The sequence below is a fragment of the Colius striatus genome, chromosome 1 (genome assembly GCF_028858725.1).
Source record: "Colius striatus isolate bColStr4 chromosome 1, bColStr4.1.hap1, whole genome shotgun sequence".
Lineage (NCBI taxonomy): Eukaryota > Metazoa > Chordata > Aves > Coliiformes > Coliidae > Colius > Colius striatus.
Genome location: NC_084759.1, coordinates 121,466,781 through 121,488,433, shown reverse-complemented (window position 1 = coordinate 121,488,433; position 21,653 = coordinate 121,466,781). Strand labels below are relative to the sequence as shown.

At 46.7% G+C, this 21,653-nt stretch overlaps 1 protein-coding gene across 1 annotated transcript in view; it reads left to right on the top strand.

The window, feature by feature from the left end:
- CASQ2 (calsequestrin 2) overlaps nucleotides 1-18,313 on the top strand; it is a 31,846-nt gene extending 13,533 nt beyond the window's left edge. The window contains exons 3-11 of the mRNA XM_010210780.2: nucleotides 1,067-1,167; nucleotides 3,200-3,311; nucleotides 4,713-4,786; nucleotides 5,255-5,385; nucleotides 10,760-10,805; nucleotides 13,221-13,275; nucleotides 13,906-14,006; nucleotides 14,111-14,185; nucleotides 18,110-18,313. Coding sequence (XP_010209082.1) covers nucleotides 1,067-1,167; nucleotides 3,200-3,311; nucleotides 4,713-4,786; nucleotides 5,255-5,385; nucleotides 10,760-10,805; nucleotides 13,221-13,275; nucleotides 13,906-14,006; nucleotides 14,111-14,185; nucleotides 18,110-18,313 — 899 coding nt within the window. The remainder of the gene's footprint in view (nucleotides 1-1,066; nucleotides 1,168-3,199; nucleotides 3,312-4,712; nucleotides 4,787-5,254; nucleotides 5,386-10,759; nucleotides 10,806-13,220; nucleotides 13,276-13,905; nucleotides 14,007-14,110; nucleotides 14,186-18,109) is intronic.
- The last annotated feature ends 3,340 nt before the right edge of the window (nucleotides 18,314-21,653 follow it).

Genomic DNA, 21,653 nt, shown 5'->3' with positions numbered 1-21,653 from the left:
CAGTCTGGCACAGTGGCATAGAACCAAAACCTACAGGGAAATCACATAGGCTTCCAAAAGTCACCAGTCACATGACAGAGTGAACCCCCCCAGCCACTAATGGGGGAGTCATAACCTTGCAATGGCTTGGCAGCCAGGCAACAACCCTCCTGATTTGTTCCCCAGAGCAGAAGAGGCAACTTGCTGTAAAGGTGAAAGGTGGCTGCACTACCCATCCCTGGAAATATCTGAAGGGATAGCAGTCCCTTCATGTTTTAGCCCACAAAGCAGTATGGAAATAATATGGCATGTAAATAAAACGGCACACAAATATACCACCAAGCTTAAAGCCAGAGACTGTTTAAGCATACTGGACTGTGGTTTTTCTTTCCTAAATTAGAGGCTGCATGTGCTGGTGGAATTTAAACTAAAGGTGAGAGCTTCTGCCTCTCCAAGAAGGAACAAGCTACAAACAGACTTGGCCCATGGTAACCTGCCATCATGAATTACATAAGCTCAGGGCTGCTGATTTTGTAGCCTTTGAAGAGACATTGTGCCACCTAGTCCTCAGTGCAGTGACATACCATTCAAATCTGCGAGCATGCCATCTACAGCATCTCTACCACAGGTTTCTAACCCTTTTTGCCAAGGCTAGCTAAATCTCAAAGAGTCTGAAGCTTGCTTTCACTTCCAGGTCACTGTTTATGTTGACATAGTTCAGCCTGCTCTGGGCAGAGAGCACAACCTGCATCAAAATCCATTTTCCGTCCAATGAGAGGTTATTCAATTTGGGATGACAGTTAGAGTTCCTGGTACAGCATTTTTCCAGCTGAGGACAAACTGTGATCTGAACGAGAAGTTTAACATTTGGGAAGAAGCCGGCACAAGCTCTGGCTGAGGTCTGTCCCTCATGCCATGAAACATCAGTCAGGTCAAAGCTCAGGTGGTTTCTAACTGGACCAACACAGCGAATTGGCAGTTGCCTTTTCCCAAGAGGCATTGCTAGAATAACGAGCAAGATACTCTGTAGTAAAAATGCTTTTAGTGATATGTTGACCACATGATGTTTCCTGTCTCCTCTTTTCAGGCTTGGTTGAAGAGGGAAGTCTCTATGTCTTTAAGGAGGAGCGGTTGATTGAATTCGATGGGGAACTGGCCACGGATGTCTTGGTGGAATTCCTCTTGGATGTAAGCACAGATAAGCTCAGAGACAGATAAAGCCTCTCAGTGAAGACCTTGTACCTTTATATGCCACCAACCCTTTATATCCTAAAGACATTCTGCTCTCCTTCCTGTTTGCAGAGTATTTGATGGGAAGCGGGCAACAATCGGATGAAGCTATCTGCTAGTCACCCAGTTAGCAAGCTGGTGGCAAACACTTTGCCATTCACAAAATCTTTTCTTTAAAACAAACAAAAAAAGAACAATTATTTAAAAAAAATACATATCCAAAAAATAGCATTATCATAGAGTAACTAAAAAGACCTCAGTTCATTGAAGAACATATATGCTGCAAACTATTTGCCTGTTTCTAGACATAACTGCACAACAAGGCAGTGTGCTACTGCCTCTTTGGTGAACTTACCAAACTTCACAGCTGTCAGTTAGAGAAGATCAAGGCCCTAGGACTCAGTGCTATCGAAATACTCACTATGTGCTCACCTGTGTGACAAAACACAAAAGAGATGCTGACTACCTCATCCATGTGTTGCACTTCTCTTCCTTTACATTTTATTCCTAGGAGAGGCAACAGCCTAAAACCATGGTCTTTGTAGTGAAAACACTTTGCAGAGGTTTGGCTTTCCTTAGAAATGAGGCTCCCTTTGTGAGCAGTCATGCAACAATGGAGATAAGAGAGGGGAGGTGAGCAGCAGGGTTTGTTTCCCAGTGTGGCAGGTTGTCTAAACTGTCACCTGTGGTGCAGGAGTGCTGGTGGGCAGAGGCATGGCTGAGGAGGAAAAACAGCTCCCTGGGAACTTAGATCTCCTATGGCAATGTCTGTGGCTGCACGCACCAGGTATTGTGGCCAAAACACATGCAAGTGGCTTCAGGGACAGAAATGGCCATCTCCTCCACTCAGGAAGGCCACAGACAGGGCAGGGCTTTGCCATGGCCCCAGCAGCAATAGGAAACCTTGGTCCCATGTCTCAGGCCACTGTGGCAGCAGGGAGCTGCAGATGCCATGGACACAGCAGAGGCATGGCCTCACGCTGGCGCATCACTGGCAAGGAGTGCAGTCTAAGCTGCTTTGTGAGGCTTTGCTTGCCTTGCTCTGTGGTGTGCCACTGAAAAATTACATTCTGTGAACAAAAGGGGCAAGTATTTCTGCTTGTGTGTTTTCCACTCAGGAGGGAAAATACCCAGAAAAGCAGGGAAATAAAAACAAACATATCTGTGGTGCCTCGACAGCCTGATCTCAAAGGAAAACAAACCCAGAGGTTCTCTACTGCTCTGTAGGCTGTACAGTGGCCTGCCTCCATTTTTTTTTTTCCTAGTGAAACCACAACTGATTTACACCAGCATTGCTGGGAAAATAATCAGACTGATTCTTTCTACCAGCAGTGCTAGTTAAGAAAGCAGAAAGAAACAACAGGCCAAAGCAGCAGATAGGTCCTTCCAACTTCCTTGTCAACATCGTGACGTTTCTGGGGTCAAAGCATGGGTTTAATTCATTCTGTATAGGAGGATTATCCAGGAAAATTCATATCCAGACTTTCCACTGCTCCAAAACACTGTTTGGCCACCCTCTAGCATGCTGGTTTTGATGTTTTCCAAAACCAAGTTCTTTGCAGTGACCTCTTCCAGCAAATGACACTTGAAAACAAATACATCCATCATTCACAGAAGCTCATAGTCCCTATATCAGCCCCTTTCAACTGCTTTGCTGCCTTCTCAGCCTCCCTAAAGCTAGCTGCACTTGCTACCCCTTATCTCACATCGCAATAAGTCCCTCAGCATCCCTTCAGGTTAAGTAGACCTCTCTCAGTTTTCCTCTTGATGCTTCAACCTAGGCAGCGAACCTACTAACGGCCTCCCTCTGAAGGTGACCTGCATGTCTTTGTTCCTCACATTAACACAGCACTAAGCAGTGTTTCCAACAGCAGAGAAACTGGGTGACCTCTTTCTCCCTACTTAGGCTGCCACAGTTTGACTGACACATCTTGCCAGGCATAGGTTGGTGCTGCAAATTGTTGTGTTATTAATGCATTTGTCATGGCAGCTGCTAGAAGACCCTGTGGAGATCATAAACAGCAAGCTGGAGCTTCAGGCCTTTGACCAAATTGATGAGGAAATCAAACTCATTGGCTACTTCAAAGGAGAAGACTCTGAACGTAAGATCAATATGTTCCTCATGGGGCTTGGAGCATGGCTGGGGGCTTTGGAGGCTGCCTATTCGTTCTTCTGCATGAGCATTAAGGGTGTTAGGGGTATATGGTGGGCTGTGGCAGTGCCAAAGTTACTGGAGGATGAGGTGGGGTTGCAGGCAAGTTTCTGCTCTTGCTATGGATCAGCCCATTCCTACACTAACAGCGGTGACCCTTCTGCACGGCATCTGCTGGCAAGAGAACGGGGTGATAATCCAGGGGATCCTGAGGTAAAGTAAATCTGCTCAACCACAATCAGCTGAGGTTACAGTTACACTGGGTGAGTACCTAAAAGGTTCAAAGCTTCCCCTCTTATGACCAGTGAGCCTGAAATGTCAAAGAAAGAGGGAGGGAGGGACGCAAAGGGAAAGAGAGTGACGCATTAAATATTGATTTGGTGAACATACAGCAGCGGTAAGCAGGACACCTTAGGGCAGCCTGTCAGAGGCACTGACCTGTTTCTCCTTGCTGAACCCTAAGACTAAGAGGCTACTCAAAACAATCAGCTTTCACAACTCTAGAGAAATAGTCACCCAAAGCTCTCCTTGGCAAGCCCCAGCAAGTCTCTGCCCATCCCAAGCTCTCCCCGTGCTCTCTGGGCAGTGTTGGCAGCCTGCACTCCATACTTGCAAGGCTTGCCTTTAGCAAAAAGACAGGTATCCTTACTGAAATGAGCGATGTATCACCATGCACTGCAACAGCCCATCCTCTTCTCCCTTCAGTTTTCTTACTCACTCAAAATGGGCTGCAGGACAGCTCGGGCAGGGCTGTGCCCCTGACGCTGTACAGTAAGAAATATTTTGAAGAAAGGTAGGTAGAAAATACCTGTTGTAAAGAGCTCCCTCCAGGCCAAGAGCATCCTTCCTGACTCCAGCTCGAGGATCTGGTACTGGTAACAGTGAAGCTATAAGTCTCCTGCCCCCTCTTCCTGCAGCAGGAGCTTAATCACACTTAGTGAGTGCTTAGGGAATGGCAGCAAACATCAGTACTGGAGCAACTCCATGTATTTCCAAGGCTGAACTACTGCTTGTGCAAGAGACCAGCTGCAAACTCCCTTTTCCCATCCAGGCTGGAGTTTTAACTCCTGGCCCTGCTTCACAGGGCTGCTGCTTTCAATCCCAGCTATGTGTGACACGCTGGGATCTGTAGTTTTCCTGAGCACTGTGATGCTGCACAACACATGTCCTGTTTGCCCTGCATGAAATGGTCCTTGTTTGTAAGCCCTGGAAGGGTGGAAGAAACATAGTGACGTCATCTGATGTATTTTGCAACAATTTATATTTGTTTCTTCCTGGTGCCTTCTGTGCTGATCAGAGTGTGGCCAGCTGTCTGTGAAATCTTTTCTTCAATCCTCTTTTCTCCTTCCAGATTACAAGGCATTTGAAGAAGCTGCTGAACACTTCCAGCCTTACATCAAGTTCTTTGCCACCTTTGACAAAGGGGTAAGCATCCACGGACCTCTGTGAGAGCTCACAGACTCCACCATCAGTTTTCCAGAACCTGAGGATGTTCCCAGATTTTCATAATCTGGCTTCAGCTTCTCATTGTCAAGGTTCCTGTAATTTGTGGTATTGGTGTTCACATTTGGATTTGGCATCATTGCAAGACAAAAGGCCATTTCTGCAGCACAGAAGCAGGTCCTGATTTGGTTTTAGAGACCAACCCCACTAGGTTTGTGGGACCTTGACTCTGGCCCTGTTCTGCCTCAGTGCTTGAGACCAGTAGTGTAGAGAGAATTGAGGGGGTTTTAACCAATGAAAGATCCATTAATATTTTGTTGGCCACTCCTAAGGGTGCACTCTCAAAGAGAGATCAAGCACCTTGTCCTCAGCTCTGCCACCAGGAAAGATGCTCGGTAGGCAAAGAGTCACATCAGGCTCACTCACCTCTGACCATTTGCACTGCAACAGGTTGCCAAGAAGCTAGGTCTGAAGATGAACGAGGTGGACTTCTATGAACCGTTTATGGATGAGCCAGTTCACATCCCCGATAAGCCTTACACAGAAGAGGAACTGGTTGAATTTGTGACAGAGCACAGAAGGTACGTAACATACAGAGCGCTCCCTGCCATGAGAAGCAGGTAAGGTGCCTGTCATCATGGGCTTGCCCCTCAAGGGCATCTCTCTCAGAAAAATAAAATGGGATGATGATCACCTTTTGGTGGTTTGCTGATCCAGGTTTGAGATTTTGGCTGATCTTTTCCTACTCCCAGAGGTGCAAGTAGCTATGTCACAATCAGAGCCTACCACCAAGGGTTGTGACAATACAGCTTCCCTCCTTCTGCTCCTGCTCCTCCTCCTGCTCCTCCTCTTGCTCCTCCTCCTCCTCCTCTTCCTCCTCCTCCCTACTTAGTCCTCCCTATAAGTACAGGGATGCTTGCAGGCAGAGGGGAGTAGAAACCTTGCCTTACTTGCCCATGCTTTTAATTTAGGGATGTACAGAAGATTCTCTTCTCCAAGGCCTCTCAGGCAAATCCAAATACTGTCCATTCTCCTCTTTCCCTCAGACAGCTTCACTAACATGTCTATCCCCTCTCCTAATGTCAAATATGTCTGTAGGCAGGCTCTGTGCTCAAACCCAAGCTCTGAGGAACCATGATGGACTAAGAGGCTCCTGCTGTGGCTGTGCTGGGCCTCATGTGGCAATGGTGCTGAGCACCTACAGTGTTTGATCAACACAGCAGGAGCTGTGAATGCTCCATGCCTTTTTGTGATCAGGTTTAACGTGCAGTTGTTTAGGGACTGGGCTACCAGCAATCTGGAAGTGACTGGAATGGCCGATCCTGTGTAAGAGCACACAATACAAGGGCACAGCTACCTGTGGGGTGCTATATTTTTACACCCTAAAAAATACAGCACGGGGTAGTTGCACAGACTGTCTGCTATTCTTGCAACTGTATTTCCCAGCAGATATTCAAGGGACCAGAAAAGAGTTCAAGAAGAGTAGGGCCTTTGATATAGTTAGGGGCCCCCAAATCAAGCTGAGCTGGAGGTTTGTGTTCACACAGAGAAGGTTTAGAGACAAGATGTCATCTCTGGAATCTGCGAGTCACCAGACTTGGAAACAAATCTCTGGAGGTTTTTTTTTTTCTGAAATATGAAGGGGTCTTCTGTCTCCCATATACTCACAAGTCACTTTGTTGACCTCCTGGACTTACTGACTTTGGTTCTTCCCATTTTTTTTTCCCTCAAGTTCTTCCTGTCAAGCAGCAACATCAGGGGGCTTATTAAAAAGTCATCTAAATGCTACCCTAACAAGGCAAGCTCTCCACCATCAAAACACTGCAGTGGAAACCCCCCAAGCCTTAGATATTTCAAGATGCATGTAGTGCTTGGTAGGAACAAGGATGTGGGCCATGTATGTTGGAAGTGTCAAGTCTCAGAAAGGATTTAAAAGGAGTCTTGTGAAATCAGATGCCTGAAATCCCAAACCTGCCAAGGTGCTGCCACGGCAGAGGATTAACCCTGGGGTGACAGTGATATGTTCCCAGCAGTCAATGCTGAGTCTCTCACAGAATCACCTCTAGAGACCTCTAGAGATCATCCAGTCCAACTCTTCTGCTAAAGCAGGTCCACCTAGATCAGGTCACATAGGAACATGTCCAGGCAGGTTTGAAAACCTCCAGAGAAGGAGACTCCACACCCTCCCTGGGCAGCCTGTGCCAGGGCTCCATCTCCTGAACAGGAAAGAAGTTTTTCCTTATGTTTAATTGAAACTTTTTGTGTTCCAGCTTATGTCCATTACCCCTTGTCCAATCACTGGGCATTACTGAAAAAAAGAGTGCCGTCCCATCCTCTTGACATCCACCTTTTAGATATCTCTAAGTGTTAACGAGGTCCCCCTCAGTCTCCTCTTCTCTAGGCTGAACAGCCCCAGATCTCCCCGCCTTTCCTTGCAAGAAAGATGTTCCAGTCCCCTGATCATCTTTATAGCCTTCTCTCACATCAGAAATGCTTCTCCCTGCCTTGCCACCAGTAAAGGACTTAAAGCCAAAGGCTGGAAGAGGGATTAGTCAGATGTGGAAATGAACAGGCCTTTAGAGAAAAACAAAGCAGCCTCAGCGGCTGCCACGTGCTGGTTCCCTATAGAAAAATTGGCAGGGTCTTCTCCTCTGCAGGAAGGTGTGGAGGACAACTCACCTCCTCCCACTCATACAGCAGACTTTCTCACTTCATCCCAGCCAGCAGGCATGGACTGTATCTCTACTGAGGCATAAAGCTCCACTGCTACCTCTCCATCCCCAAGAAGGAGCCTTGTCACGGTGCTGGGGAAAGCTCCCAGTGCTCAACAATACCCAGGCTGTTTGGCATGCACTCCTTCCAAAAAGGGTTCCTTACTGCTGGGCCCAGGCGACTTCACCACCTCTTCCTCCAGCCCTGCACAGCAATTGGGATATGATGAGCTTTCAGGAAGACAATGTTCAGCATGGTGGGACGACTGGTCCAAAGTTGCACAGCAGATGTGTCCAGTTGGGGACAGTGACCAAAGCAGGGCAACCCCAAGGTCTCTAGAGGTCCCTTCCAAGCCTTACCATTCTGTGATTCTGTTTCAACTCACGTTTTACTCTTTTTAGGGTAAAATTTAGTTTATTTTTGTTTCACAAATAATCCTCCTATTTAGTTGCACAAATACAAATTACATGGTAGTTCTTCTGCCTGCAGCAAGAAGCCTCTGGGTTTGTGCTTATTCCTCATGTAAAATGCTGGGGTTAGACACACACCACCACCACCCTTTCTCTGTAATTGTGGTGTAGTGACATGGGGACTGAATTGTCCTCCCTCTTGCTCACCTAAACCACACTTACCTCACTCCCTCCTGCATAAAGAGGTAACTAGAGTAAATCTGGAGCATCTCTGCAGCAATCAGTATGTGTGGGTGTGATCAAATCCTTCTTACCAAGTTTCCTTTCTCCAAGAGCTCTCCCCAGAGAACAGCTAGGGAAAGCGCCTTGAAAGCCAGGTGCAAGTATGCATAAGTACATAATATGCCTTTACCTGATCTAATCCCCAGTTTCTGACAATCGGTAATGAGGAAACTTGCTGGGTCAAAAATTTTATCCCTGATCTTGTACTTATTGGCTATTCCTTCAATTTCTATAGTCATTTTTTACCTCTTTTCTATTTTGATGCTGAAAGCACTCAACTGTAATGAGTTTGGCAGATGAATTATGGATTGCATCAAAAGAGCAATCCTATTTGTTCAGTTTATACCTGCTACCTAATAATTTTGCTGTGCACCTACCAGCTCTTAAGAGGAACAATGACTAGCCATTCCCTGTCTCACTTTTATTTTTAACTATTCCTGATTTTTAGACCCCCTGCCAAAGCCTTCTTCAGTCACCTATTTACAAGATAAAGAATCACAGAACCACAGAATCACAGAATCTTAAGGGCTGGAAGGGACCTCGACAGATCATCTAGTCCAACCCCCCCTGCCAGAGCAGGACCACTTAGAGTAGAAAAGTTATTCTCTATTTAATCTTGACCAAAAAAAAAGGTCATTCCATAGCTCTGTTCACCACTTCCATATCTCCATGTCCTGGTTTTAGTCATTTCATATCATTTCTGTGATGGGATGACCTCACAGAACTGTAGGGGTGCATAGTTTAGCTGTCTGTTGCCATAATAGTATGATGTCCTGATCTACGTGGACCTGCTTCTGCAGGGGGGTTGGACTAGATGGTCTCTAAAGGTCCCTTCCAACCCCTACCATTCTGTGATTCTATGATTCTATGTCTTTTTCTCCTTAGTCATTTCCCAACTGTTTGTAACCTGCTTTTTGCCTTTGCAGCTGATGCTTTCTCAATTTGTGGCACCTGGAGCCCTTCCTTGAGAAGCAATAATGAATTATAACTAACTTAGAAACTCTTGTTGCACCTGTATAATCAGAGTTGTTTTTCTGCAAGTGCATTACTTCCTACATGTCTATCTATCACGCAGACACTCAGGTCTCAGGAGATCCCTCTGTATCTCCTCATAGTCAGGCCTTTATTCGTTGTTAAAGAATTGGATATGATAAGCAAACACTGCCATATTCATCTTTCCTATCTTTATTTTGTGAATTATCATGTTATGCATACAAACATGCCAAAGCATATACTTCAAATCTTAATTGCTTACTTTTTTCTATTGTGAAAACCACCCATCATCTCTACCTTTCATCTTTCAATGTTATTAACCCCCACGTGAATCCTCCTCTGACCTAACTGCGAGTCTAACTGCTCTTAGAGCCTTTAGTAAGGGACCTCATCCAATGGTCCTCTGAAGGCAGCTAGCTGCATGGACCAGCATGCCTTCACCCACTCATTGAGTTGTTCTGGGAACTTTAGCACATCTGTGGCCATGACTGTCCTCTTAAAGGCCGCGTTTCTTGTGTTATCACATCATGTTCCTTCAAATGTCTGTTAACCCTTCTTTTGCTGGTAGCACCGTACTCATAAGGAAATCACCTTTCCAGATCTGTGGCTCTTCAGGTCCTTTAGAAACCTCTAGAAAATGCTCCTTGTTTCCATTGCCCTGGTAGCAAGGCAAACTGAAGCATTTTCATTGATGCCACCTGGTTCTGGCAAAACGCTGCTACTCCCTTTACCAGAGTGTTCCAGGACCTCATCGACTGACACTTCTCTTTGCAACAGCTCCCGGGGCTGGTCAGCCAGGGAGACCTACTCTGCTGGGGGAAGCATCCCTGAACACCTAATGCCACAGCAAGCAGAAGCACAAAGGATTACTTCAGTTTTTTTGCCATGGCCTTGCATTCCTTTGGTGCTCCTTCAACAACATAGTCTTTTCTCATCCTGACAGGCTCTCTGACAGGCTTAACACTATGGATGTTTCTTTTTATATTATTGTTGGTTTTCCTTTACAGACTACTTCTGAAAAAAATTGCTTTGCACAGTCTTAACGGTTTCAATTTTCTCAACAGTGGTTCTTAGGTTCTAAATTCTCTTCCCAGAGGTTAGTCTGTTTTCTTGGCTCCAGCAGAGCTTGGAAGGATTTTTGTGGTGTAATTATGCTAGGGTAAAAGAGGAGAAAAGGAGAACAAAGCCCATTAGGAATGTCCTAGGGACTGCAAGACAGAAGTGAATGGGTCACCTTGTGCTCTCTGCACAGACAGAACAATCTGCCATGTGTGGGACTAATTCACCAGCACATGCCAGCACAGAGAGGCATCTCATCTTCCCAAACACAAGCAGTGGCTGCAGTGACTCCAGTGGAGGCGAGGGCAGGGTTTTATCACCATAAACAAAAGCAGAAGCTGACCTGTGCCCTCATGCTTGCATTCAAAGCATGGTAGCTGACAGTGCTGACTCTAGCCACCAACCCAACGTACCACAGTGACCTTTTCCATGACGCCAGCAGCATCGTGTGTGATGGTGGTGGATGCATCCTTAAAGAGCATTTCTGTCTGTCTTTCAGGGCCACCTTACGGAAGCTGCGCCCGGAGGACATGTTTGAGACGTGGGTAAGCATTCAGGGCTGGGAAGCCTTGCATGCTTCCAACAAGAAATTGCGGCTCAAATGCTTCAGCCTCTGTCTGGGCAGAACATTATCTTTCCTTCCTTGCAAAGCCAGTTTTCCTCCTCTGGGAAGGAGGGAAAGCCTTGGCTGTGAAGCCCAGTGCCTGAGTTCAAACAGTGTGCTCAAACGCTTTGGTCAACAGCAACAGACAGCCAAGCTGAGTCCCATTTGCTCCACAGAGGGAACAGGGAAACCTACCCAAATGCGACAGGCAGGCATGGAGCTTCTGTAGCACCTGCGATATAGCTACAGAGAGCATTCTTCCTAAAGACTCTCCATCTCATCTAATGGGTGTCAGTGCTGGCAGTGGCGTGATCCCAACGGCCGGCTCCCTGGGCAAGCTGCAGAGATTGTACCGAACAGATGACTCCTGGGAATCATACCAGAGCAGTTGTACAATTCAAACTGCGAGCGGAGGCAGGCAGTTCAGTCAATGATACAGATTTTCACAGAGCAAGCCATACATTGATTGCACTTCTCACGGTGTGAGCAAGCTGCAAGTCAGTGATTGTGAAGAACTAACCAGCAGTTTGGTCTCAGTCACACATAGAGGGCCCTTCTAGAGTGCAAGGTGTAGGGGGAAGAGAGGAGGGGTGAACATCAAAGAAAAACCACGTATATCAAATTATCCTTACAAAGTGAATGAGTGCAATGTTAATAGCCAGTCAGGGTCCTCCAAGTGCCAGCTGAATGCTGAATACCAAAGCTGAGCAGGTGCTTTACAGATGCTAAGGAAGATGCAGTCATTCCTCCCAAAATCTTGGCACATTCATGAACAGCATGCCGTTGCCTTCTCGCTTAACTGTGTAACATAAAACGCTGCGGGACTCCAAAGCACCAAAAACCTTGGGAGTCTTTAATATAACAAGGCGAGAGGTAATAAAACTGAACCAGGAGTTATGAGTCACTTAGGCACAATAGCTTTTCATTTTCTCTTGAAACAACAGATTCTGTATAGAAGATAGCTTCCTAGTTCCACTGAAGTGCCTCCAAGTGTTTTCATGGCGCTTCAGTGGGACGCAAATTTCACATGCAGTGGTTTTGCTTTCATACTGAACATATTCTAAAATAACCTCAGGAAAAAGTGTGAATTGTCAGCAGTGGGGTGCTGGCTTTGCCAGCAGCCTGGGAATACAGAGCTTGCCTCTGCTACGAGTACTTGTACTCACAGGAGACAACAGGCTAGATTCTGATCTCACAGCAAGTTCAGAACATCCTAAATGCCTCCACTGGAGTTACTACAGTTTTGCTTTCTGCCTTAGAGGTCAGAATAGAGCTATATTGTAGCTATATAATTATATAACACATATATAGAGATATGGCAAACGTGGAGAAAAAGCAACAGTATAGATATTGCCAGCTGTAAGCAATCTGAATCCCAAGTAAATCTGCCTAGAATGCCACAGTGAAAACACATTCCCTGAAGACACCAGCAAAGGCCCAGCATCCACTATTGTTTTTAAAGATAATGTTTTCCACTTAATCTTTCAGGTTTGGGTTGGTTGGGTTTTTTTTTTTCCCTTTCAGTTTTTGATAGTGGCTTTGTCACCTCAGAGCTCAGAAGGGAAAAGAAATTAGCATTTAGATGGAAATTTTTCTCGCATTAAACCCAATTGAAATGGAAACAAGGACCGGCAGCGGGTGACGAAGGTGAAGGCGATCTGGGGGTTAATTCAGAGATGACATTCATAGCAGGCAGATGATGAACCGGCCCGCAGATCCATTGGCCTTTGCCAATATCATTATCCATTACTCACATGTGTCTCATGGAGAAAAGCAGTCCACCGGGCCAGCATTTCTGTCTTCCACTCACTGCAGCTCCGAAATGAGCCTCCCCCTTGATTCCCCTTGCTGCTCACAGCGACCTTTATCTAAAGCAGGGACTTTTCACCTCCTAAAAGAGGCTCTCATATTGCAAGGAAGCCTTCTTTGCTGACCCAGAAGGAGCATTTTTTGGGACTGAGCATGGTGGCAGGCAGATATTTGTTTCCCTGGCAGCTGCAAATTGATGAGAGTAGGTGGCCTCAGGCATGGCAGTTGAGCCCATATTGCCATGCTAGAGAGCCTTTGACCTTCTAAGCAGGCAAGGTTTTGCCCTACACCATCAGAACCTCCCCTGCCTTTTCCATCATGGTGCCCGCCTCATTTTTAACTGAAAGGTTTCAGCTATGCTACTCAAACTATCCGCTTTGGTGCCTAATACTTCCACAATTCAACTTCACCTCAGCTTCCACTTCTGGTGACTTGATGGGGCTCCAGTCAAGCCCCCTTTTGTGGTCTCACCACTACACATCTCCAGCAACCACCCAGATTCTGTCCTCCCTCCGTGGCCCATCAGTAATAGTTTTGTTGTTTCCAGGAGGACGACATGGAGGGAATCCACATCGTGGCCTTCGCTGAAGAAGATGACCCAGGTAAGGAGGAAGGTGTCCCTTTTGTGTGACTCTCCATTATTCAAGAAAGTGTAGTTTCATATGCGTTGTTGCATTGTGGAGCCCCACCAGGATGGAGAACCAGCATGCTTCTGGGTGTTCACACTAGCTGAGATTCCAATTCTGGATATAAATGGATGGTCTACAAAGAAAAAAATACCATCTCCTCCATTCCAGTACCAGGATTTGCTCCCAAACTCTGTGTCCATCTTGCTGCGTTGCTCCAGCAAAATGCCGAGGGCTGGGGGAGTGATGGTTATGTGGGAAACCTGTGGGCATCAGCTCTTAAAAAGCTGTGGCATGGGTGCTTCTCAGTGCCATCGGCATGCCAAAAAGCTTTGGCCTCTTGGGAGCTCAGTTCCTCCCCCTCCCCACCAAGAAAATAGTGACATTGTTCTACTCCACGGAAAGATTACAAGGCTTAATTCATGTGTAACTAATTTCAGTACCCAGGGAGGATGCGCGAAATTAAAAGCTTTATTTTAAGAAGAAAGAGCCTGGAGACAGCATTTTAATGAGAACTATAAACAACTCCTGAGTGTATTGGGGGCATGAGGGAAGTTGCCTGTGTGTTTGCAGTAGAGAACTGCAGCTGTTCATGTATCATTTCAGATGGTTTTGAGTTCCTGGAAATCCTGAAGCAGGTTGCCAGGGACAACACCGATAATCCCGACCTGAGCATTGTCTGGATTGACCCTGATGACTTTCCTTTGGTGAGTGGCAGTGGCTACTTACCTTCTCTGGTTTAATTCGTGGATGTTACTGCAATGAGGTATTGCAAACACCCTTGTCTGAGCTTTGTTTCTCACTCCTGCAGCTGATCACTTACTGGGAAAAGACCTTCAAGATTGACCTGTTCAGACCACAGATCGGGGTGGTGAACGTCACAGATGTGAGTAGCATGTGCTCAGAACAAGATCAGGGTGCTAGAAAGGATGGGATCTGAGGTCTTCTGGAATCACTGGGATTTCTGCTGTTTAATGCAGACAGACCAGCTTTGGAGCTTTTTTCTTTTCCTGGGGAAAAAGTGTAAATCATTTCCACATGCGGTGGGGTTCATAACAGGTCCGATGTTGGGCTCCAGGTATTCGCTCTGAGCATATTTCTGCTGCTGAGTCACACACAAACCACCTCTTGCTGAGGACAGCACCAGCTCCTGTGGTCTGACCTTCAGGGCTTTGCCCAGTTTTGGTTTCAAGATTTCACATTTCCACCCAGACTCCCAGCACACACCATTGCCCATGCCCTCCTCTGAACTTGGGTGGGTTTGTGGAGGAAAAGTGGGTGTTCAGAGGGGAAAGCAAGCTGTGCTTAGGGAAAGAGGAGAGGAGAGGAGAGGAGAGGAGAGGAGAGGAGAGGAGAGGAGAGGAGAGGAGAGGAGAGGAGAGGAGAGGAGAGGAGAGGAGAGGAGAGGAGAGGAGAGGAGAGGAGAGGAGAGGAGAGGAGAGGAGAGGAGAGGAGAGGAGAGGAGAGGAGAGGAGAGGAGCGTGGTTTTTTTCAGCCCAAGCAGAATGGCACAGCTTGAGTGTAGGATGGAAAGATGGTCCCAAACAGATGACAGGGAGAAAATGCACAGCCTGAAAAAACGCAAACACACTGCATTAATAGGAATATGACATAAACTAGTAATGGAGAGTTCCTGCTGGCACAAAGAAAGTATACTGGGGTTCATCCAGGCCCTCCTCTTCAGCCATTGCCATGCAGGCAGTGCTGAAGGGATTTGGGTGGGAAGAAATGTGTCCACCCCATTCCCAGTACTGTCGATGCTGTAGAGGAAGAGCTACTTTGGCAGGGCTGCAGTGGTGGTGGTACCCACAGCATCCATAGCTCTGCTATCAGGCCAGCTTTCTAGCAACTACCTTTTTGCCATGGTTGCTCTCAAGCAAGAGAGCCATGGGACTGATGTCAGGCTGCCTGCACACTGTGAGCTTTTAAGGCATGTAGGAGAGGTACCCGGCCAGCAGAAATCCTAGGAGAGCTTCTGAGTGCAATGTAACCTACATCATGGCCCTGACACGACTAAGGAGAGAAACCATTTTTCCTCTTTCTGATAATAGCAGTCCAGACAATCAGAGAGCACAAAATGCAGTGTGCTCCAGCCTGGCTCATCTGTCACCTTAGTTTCTTTTTGATAGCTAAGTGCTGGGTATTTTAGTCTCTTTAAAATGTGTGGGTATGTAAGTGTCTTTGGAAGTAGAAATCTGTCTGCTGCAGAAGTGTTTGTAATATGGTGCTTGGTTTTGAAATTTCGTCTGTATGGGAACCTGATGTTTCATTAGAAGAAAGCAGAGAGAAACTTAAGAGTTGGGACAACTGTCAAGGGCTGGGTGCTGGTCCTGGCCTCACCACTGACCTTGCTCCCAGCCACCACATCCTCTTTCCTGTACGTCTCTAGAAAAAGAGGGACTAAGTGAATATGTCTCCTGTTATAACAAATCCTGCAAGACCATAATATGGGAAGTGTGGTAGGAAAGGCAAAGCAATGGTGTTATGAAGGAAGCAGAGGCCCTGGATCTCACCCATCCCATTGAGGGGAATGAGACCGTTTGGGAGCCATGGAGTAGATGCGGTACTGTCTGGATGCGAGCAGTGCTTTGCCTGTTACAGAGCGTCATGCACCAGACCATGGGACAGATACCTAGAGAGGGTTAAGGCTTGTTAGCAGACTTGTTATGGAAAAGACAAAAGGGAAGAGGGCCAAGATAGCATCTATCACCTACAGTCATGAGAGAAATCAACAGGCCAGACAAAAATAGAACCCAGGTCTTCTAGTCCTTTGCCCTCATTACGAGTCCGCAGTGTCTCAACCCTGAAGCCCTCCTATTCATTATCTTTACTGCAGTTGGCAATGTTTAAGCCGTGTCAAAGCTACATTAAACAACTATCAACAGAAATTCATGGAAGTAGGATTGTCAGTGGCAAGAGAATCATATAGAAAGCAGTATTAGGCAGGAACATATGGTTTATTATCCAGCACTCACTCAGAGACCTGTAAAAACTCATGCATTATCTAGCTTTGATATGGTAAACATTTTGGGTTGCTGATAATAGTACTTGCAGTTTTTATTTCATTCTTCTTAAGTCTGTTTCCCGTTCCTCAAGAGAGAGATTTAAGAAAGTTCTAGGTTGTCGGGTGATATCTAAAGCAAACATTGAGCTCATTTCATTATTTCAGTGTTACATCACTGCATTCAGCCAAGTTACACAGGTACAAAGTGGGGCTTACACAACGGAGTAAAAATAAACACTGCCGTTGGCTTCGGTGGACATAACCCCTATGACCCCATCGCTTCTCTAAAAACCTGCCAATACAAATACCAGAGCTCCCAGAGTCTCCTCTTGCCCTGTCACATCGTAGTGACTCGGGACCAGGGCCATGACACTCTGCAAAATATTGCTGCTTTATTTGCACAGCATCTTCTCTAGGTATAATGAGCCCTCTCCTGACCTACATGGATTTGTTTTACAGAAGGAAGGGGAGGTTGGACTAGATGACCTCTAGAGGTCCCTTCCTACCCCTACCATTCTGTGATTATTTAAAGGCGTTACTTTTTGCTTCACAAACAGTCCTGAGGTTGGGAACAAGATCCTTTACATGAAGTAAGAGCTGCATGCCTCTCCATGGTCCTTTCTTTTGGTGGTTTGGAGCGAAAACATTGCAAAGGAGAAATAGCTTTCCTTGAGCAGAAACTGGTCTGGCTTTTTAGCAAGCCATAAATCAAAGAGAATTAGAGGCAGAAGTTGGGGGCATTTGCAAAAGCCAGCAGATATCTTCTGACATATGAAAAACACTTGCTTCTGCAACATCAAACACCGAATGAGATAACCTCACCGCACCTCTGCAAAATAGGAAGCCAATCTTATTTTATGGAGGGGAGATGGTGAAGGGAAAGGGGCTTACCCAGGCATTTACCCAAGGAACCCATCTAAGCTATAACTCTTAGCTCTGGGTAACAGCCACAATTTAGACAGCATCTTCTTACCACATTTTAGATGGCATCTTCTTACTGAATCCCCCTATGCCCTCCAGTTTATGGAAGTAATGTAGACAGCTGCAGACAAAGAGCAGGGGGCACATGTAGTCCAGAGAATCAGTGCTTTTTATCATTCTTCAGCTGGGGCACAGTTGAGATGATCTGAGGAAAGGCTCTTCCAAGAGGAGAAACTGCTATCATGTGTAGGGAGTCCAGAGCAATATCCTGAGGTAAAGGTGATGGTAAAAGAGGCTGGGGAGAAGGGGTGCTGACAGCAGGGTGTATAGGTGCAAAGGAAGAGGTTCGAGAAGGGCTCTGGAAAGAAGGAGAAAAATGCTGTGAATTGGGGAGATGCAGAGGGAGTTGGCATAGAATCATAAAATCATAGAATGGTAGGTTTGGAAGAGACCCTAGAGATGATCTAGTCCAACTCCTCTGCTAAAGCAGAGGTCCACCTAGATCAGGTCATACATGCTGTCTTTAAGTAGATTAGAGTCTACAGGACTGGCCAGACAAGATGAAGACAATGCATGAGGTGGACAATACCCTTGCTAAGAGGTGTAGGCAGTACAGGAGAACAGGCAGTGGGTATGCATCTACAGTACCACACTCATATAACTCCATTGTCACTAGTCAGATGCAACAGCACCTTCAGGGAGAAGCAGTAATCCCAACACAGGGCCAGAGGGACACTTCTGAGCCTGCCCACAGGCAGTGTGGCAGAGACAGATGTAACGCTACCATGGATCCACGGCCCAAACTTTACCCCCACAACAGCAGTGACCCTGATCTTTCCCCTGTGTCTCTGAGGGTGGCTAATCCCACATCACATATCTCTGCAGGCCGACAGCGTCTGGATGGAGATCAGGGACGACGACGACCTGCCCACGGCCGAGGAGCTGGAGGACTGGATAGAGGATGTGCTTTCTGGGAAAATAAATACCGAAGATGATGATGATGACGACGACGACGATGATGATGATGACGATGATGATGATGATGATGACGACGATGATGATGACGACGATGATGATGATGATGACTAACTGTGACTCCGTGCAGTTTGACTTGTGGGGGCCGAGAGGCCTCCCCCCGCTGCGGCAGGTCCCTCCACTGGAAGGCCTGTGTTTGAGCGTCAGCAAGCACCGCTGCTCTTCTTTGCCCCCTGCCCTGCTTCCCCTGCCCCTGCCCTCGCCGGGACTCCCCAGCCTGATTCTCAGCCATGCTGAGCCCCCACGGCAGGGCTGCCCCCACGGCAGGCAGCACCTGCAGGCGCCCAGCATTGCTGCCAATCACGCCTCCTTAGTAAGGACAACAGAAATCTGCAGGGAACCTGCCCCGAGTGTCCTAGGGTGGGAGAAAAGCGCCTGCCCATTGCTGCCAGAGGGACACAGGGAGCTAGTTTGTATTTTCTGTGCTTATTGGCCCAGCACTAACCATCCAAAGACCAAATCTCACCTCAAGACATAGGGAAAGCCACTGTAAAGTTTAGTCCTTTTATTAAAAGCAATGCCCTTTGCAGCTACTCTGCCAAGACCACTCAAACCTGCAAGTTCTGCTGCAGAAGTTTGTAGCTGCTCATTAACCTGTCTGGAGCATCAAAAGGCTTTGGGAGGGGAGGAAGGTTTTAGGGATGCTATTTAAGTTTTCAGTGATTCTGTATAATGATGGAATATTCTTGTCTGGCAGCGCAATGCAAAAGCAAACACGACAGTTCCTGTCTGAACCTCTTTCTTTTTGAAAGCTCAGGACAAAGATAATATAAGTGCAAAGATGATGAGTTCCTGAACTGCTGGAAAGGCTGATCCAGGTCTGAGCCCAAACTCTTGAAGGTGAAGATCATGGCACTGAACCAAAACCATTGGTCTTAACCCCAAAGAAACACCAGAGCAGGCTCTGGGCCAGTTCCAAACATCTGCAACCAGGTCTGCACTGGGCCTACCTCCTCTTTCAGGTCAACTTTAGCTGGATTTGAAGGTGGCGCACATGATACAGACAGCACACTCCTGCCAGTGGAAACATCCATAGAGGCCCACCCTGAAGCCCTCCTATTCCCCGTGACCTTTCAGCTTTAGCTGACCTTTAACCCAAAGCCGACATAGCATCTTTTCCCACGACCAAGGTGTTGGGAGGGAACACATTCATCCAACCATATTAGATGCTGGATAACATGTGTTGGGCAACAGGCAATTGAAGGATTCAAGTTGTTTGTTTGGCTTTTAAGAACTCAGTTGCAGTTACTCCCTGCTTAGGGACTCAGATGTCCCATGGTAGCCCATGAGAAGCTTCTTTTGCCTGCAGACTGAGAAGCAGCTCAGGGCTCCAGTTTGCAGCCAAGGGAGTCATTCACAAAGCAAAGGATCACCAGCTCATTCCTGGCAAGCGCAGCAGCATCCATGTGCAGGTCACTGTGACAGCATTAGGTCTCCCTGCTTTCCCCATGCTGGCAGATTTCAGTTGTCTTAGCTTCTTAGGTTTGATAATAGTGCAATGGATGGAGAGTTCGGAGATAGGTTTACCTTTATAAAAAACCCCATTTTCAAGTATGTTCTCCAGTCGTTCAGACTTGTTAGCATAGGTAGGGTGACACATGTCCTCTCTTGCTACAGACAGAAAGCATGGTTCTGATCTTTCTTATGCTGGCTCACATCAGAGGTAAGTGATGTTAGGGGAAAGAACGGTGCGAGGGACAGGAGAATCAGACCTCGTGACATGAATACCAATCAGCCTGATGAGAAACAAGGTTTACACACTATATATTTCCTTTATCAGATGAACTGCAAAGCAAGATTTTATAGATATTTTTTCTCTCTCTCCTGCCTGTTGATCAGTCTCTTTGACTCCTCTCTCTTTCTCTCTCTCTCTCTACATTAGCTGAAATAGAAATTTGAAACTACTGGTATAAAAAAGCTGAAGTGCTGATATATTCCTACACGTGCCATGTCCCTTTGGTGGAAAGGGCCAGCATGAACACACAGCTGGATATTTACATCTCTCTGTGTAGATGAATGAACACTGTGCTTGTATGGTATATGACTGTAGACCACATTAGCTCCTCACTGAATATCAAACACTCAACCTGTGCTTTTAAGGCACAGACTATTTGAAGAATAGACAGGATAGAAAAGCCCCCAGGTCAACTATTAAGCTCTTTCTTGCTTCTATGTGATGCATAAGCACTGCCTGGAAGACTTGAACCAAGTCTGTTTGGGTCCATTTGGTTGCACTGGTGTCATGAACAACTCATCCCCAACCCAGAGGACTGGCTGGAGACTTTCAAAAGCCTTGAAATATAGAGTGCTCTAAGCCTGGAGGTCTCTCTTTCACTCACACACTCCTCTCATGGATGGAGGGGTACCCAGTACCCTTCTACTCTTTCCTTCCAGCTGTTTCCTCAAGAGGTTTGCTGAAGGATCCTGGCTCAAGGTCTCACTGATGTACATCAATAAGGAGCAAAACCAGCCATTTAGTAGTCTCTTAGTCTGCGATTAAGAGACAAACACTCACCTGAGAAAAGTGTTTGTTTATCTTTACCTTGGGGCTATTCCCAGGAGTAAAACATGTATAGTTTCACCCTGCTTTAAGGTAAGAGCCTGCACAGGCCCTGCAGCTCCAGATCAGCCACTGCAAAGTGCCATGAATTTCTATAAACATGAAGAATAAACAAAGCGTTGCCCTACTGCTTTTCCCAACTGGCACTGTCCTTGGCCATCCCACTTGCCTGGGTACTTTCCACGTACCTTCCCTCCAGCTGTGGGTGCCCACCTATTCTGATGTGCCCCTCTCTCGATGCTCTGAGAGGCACAGCTCGTACAGGCAGACCCTGCAAACAGCACTGGGTGGATGTGTTCAAGTGCTCAGGTGTTTCTCAGGCACTGATGCAATGCACCAAGCAACAGAGCTCGGGTAGGGGGAAGCCCAAATAATGTAGAGGCACTCAGGCTTATGCAGAGGTCACTGAGGCTTGAGCTTATGCAGAGGCTGGTGTCAGTGGGTTACGGACAGTTTCCCTTGAGTTATGAGAGAAAGAGCTAATCCCAACAGCTGCCAGTCCTTCACAGTGCCAGTCCTCTATAGGGCCACACTTTCTCACTTCCCTCATACTCCCATTACAGTTGTCATCATTTTGTTTGCTCACAAACGGGATTTTTTTAAATCATTGGCTTTGGGGCAAACACATTAAAAGTTAAGAAAACGTTGTAGCAGAGGAAGGATTGCAGCAGTGAAGATGAGTAGGCAGGAAAGTCTCTCCCATTCACTCATAGCACATTGTCTGCCCTGAGTGACTGAACCACCAAGCAAGGCAATATTCCTTGTGAAGGAAATAGCAGCTTCCTTGCAGGGACAGATGGTATGGAGAGGTATCACACACAGGACCCCAGGAAC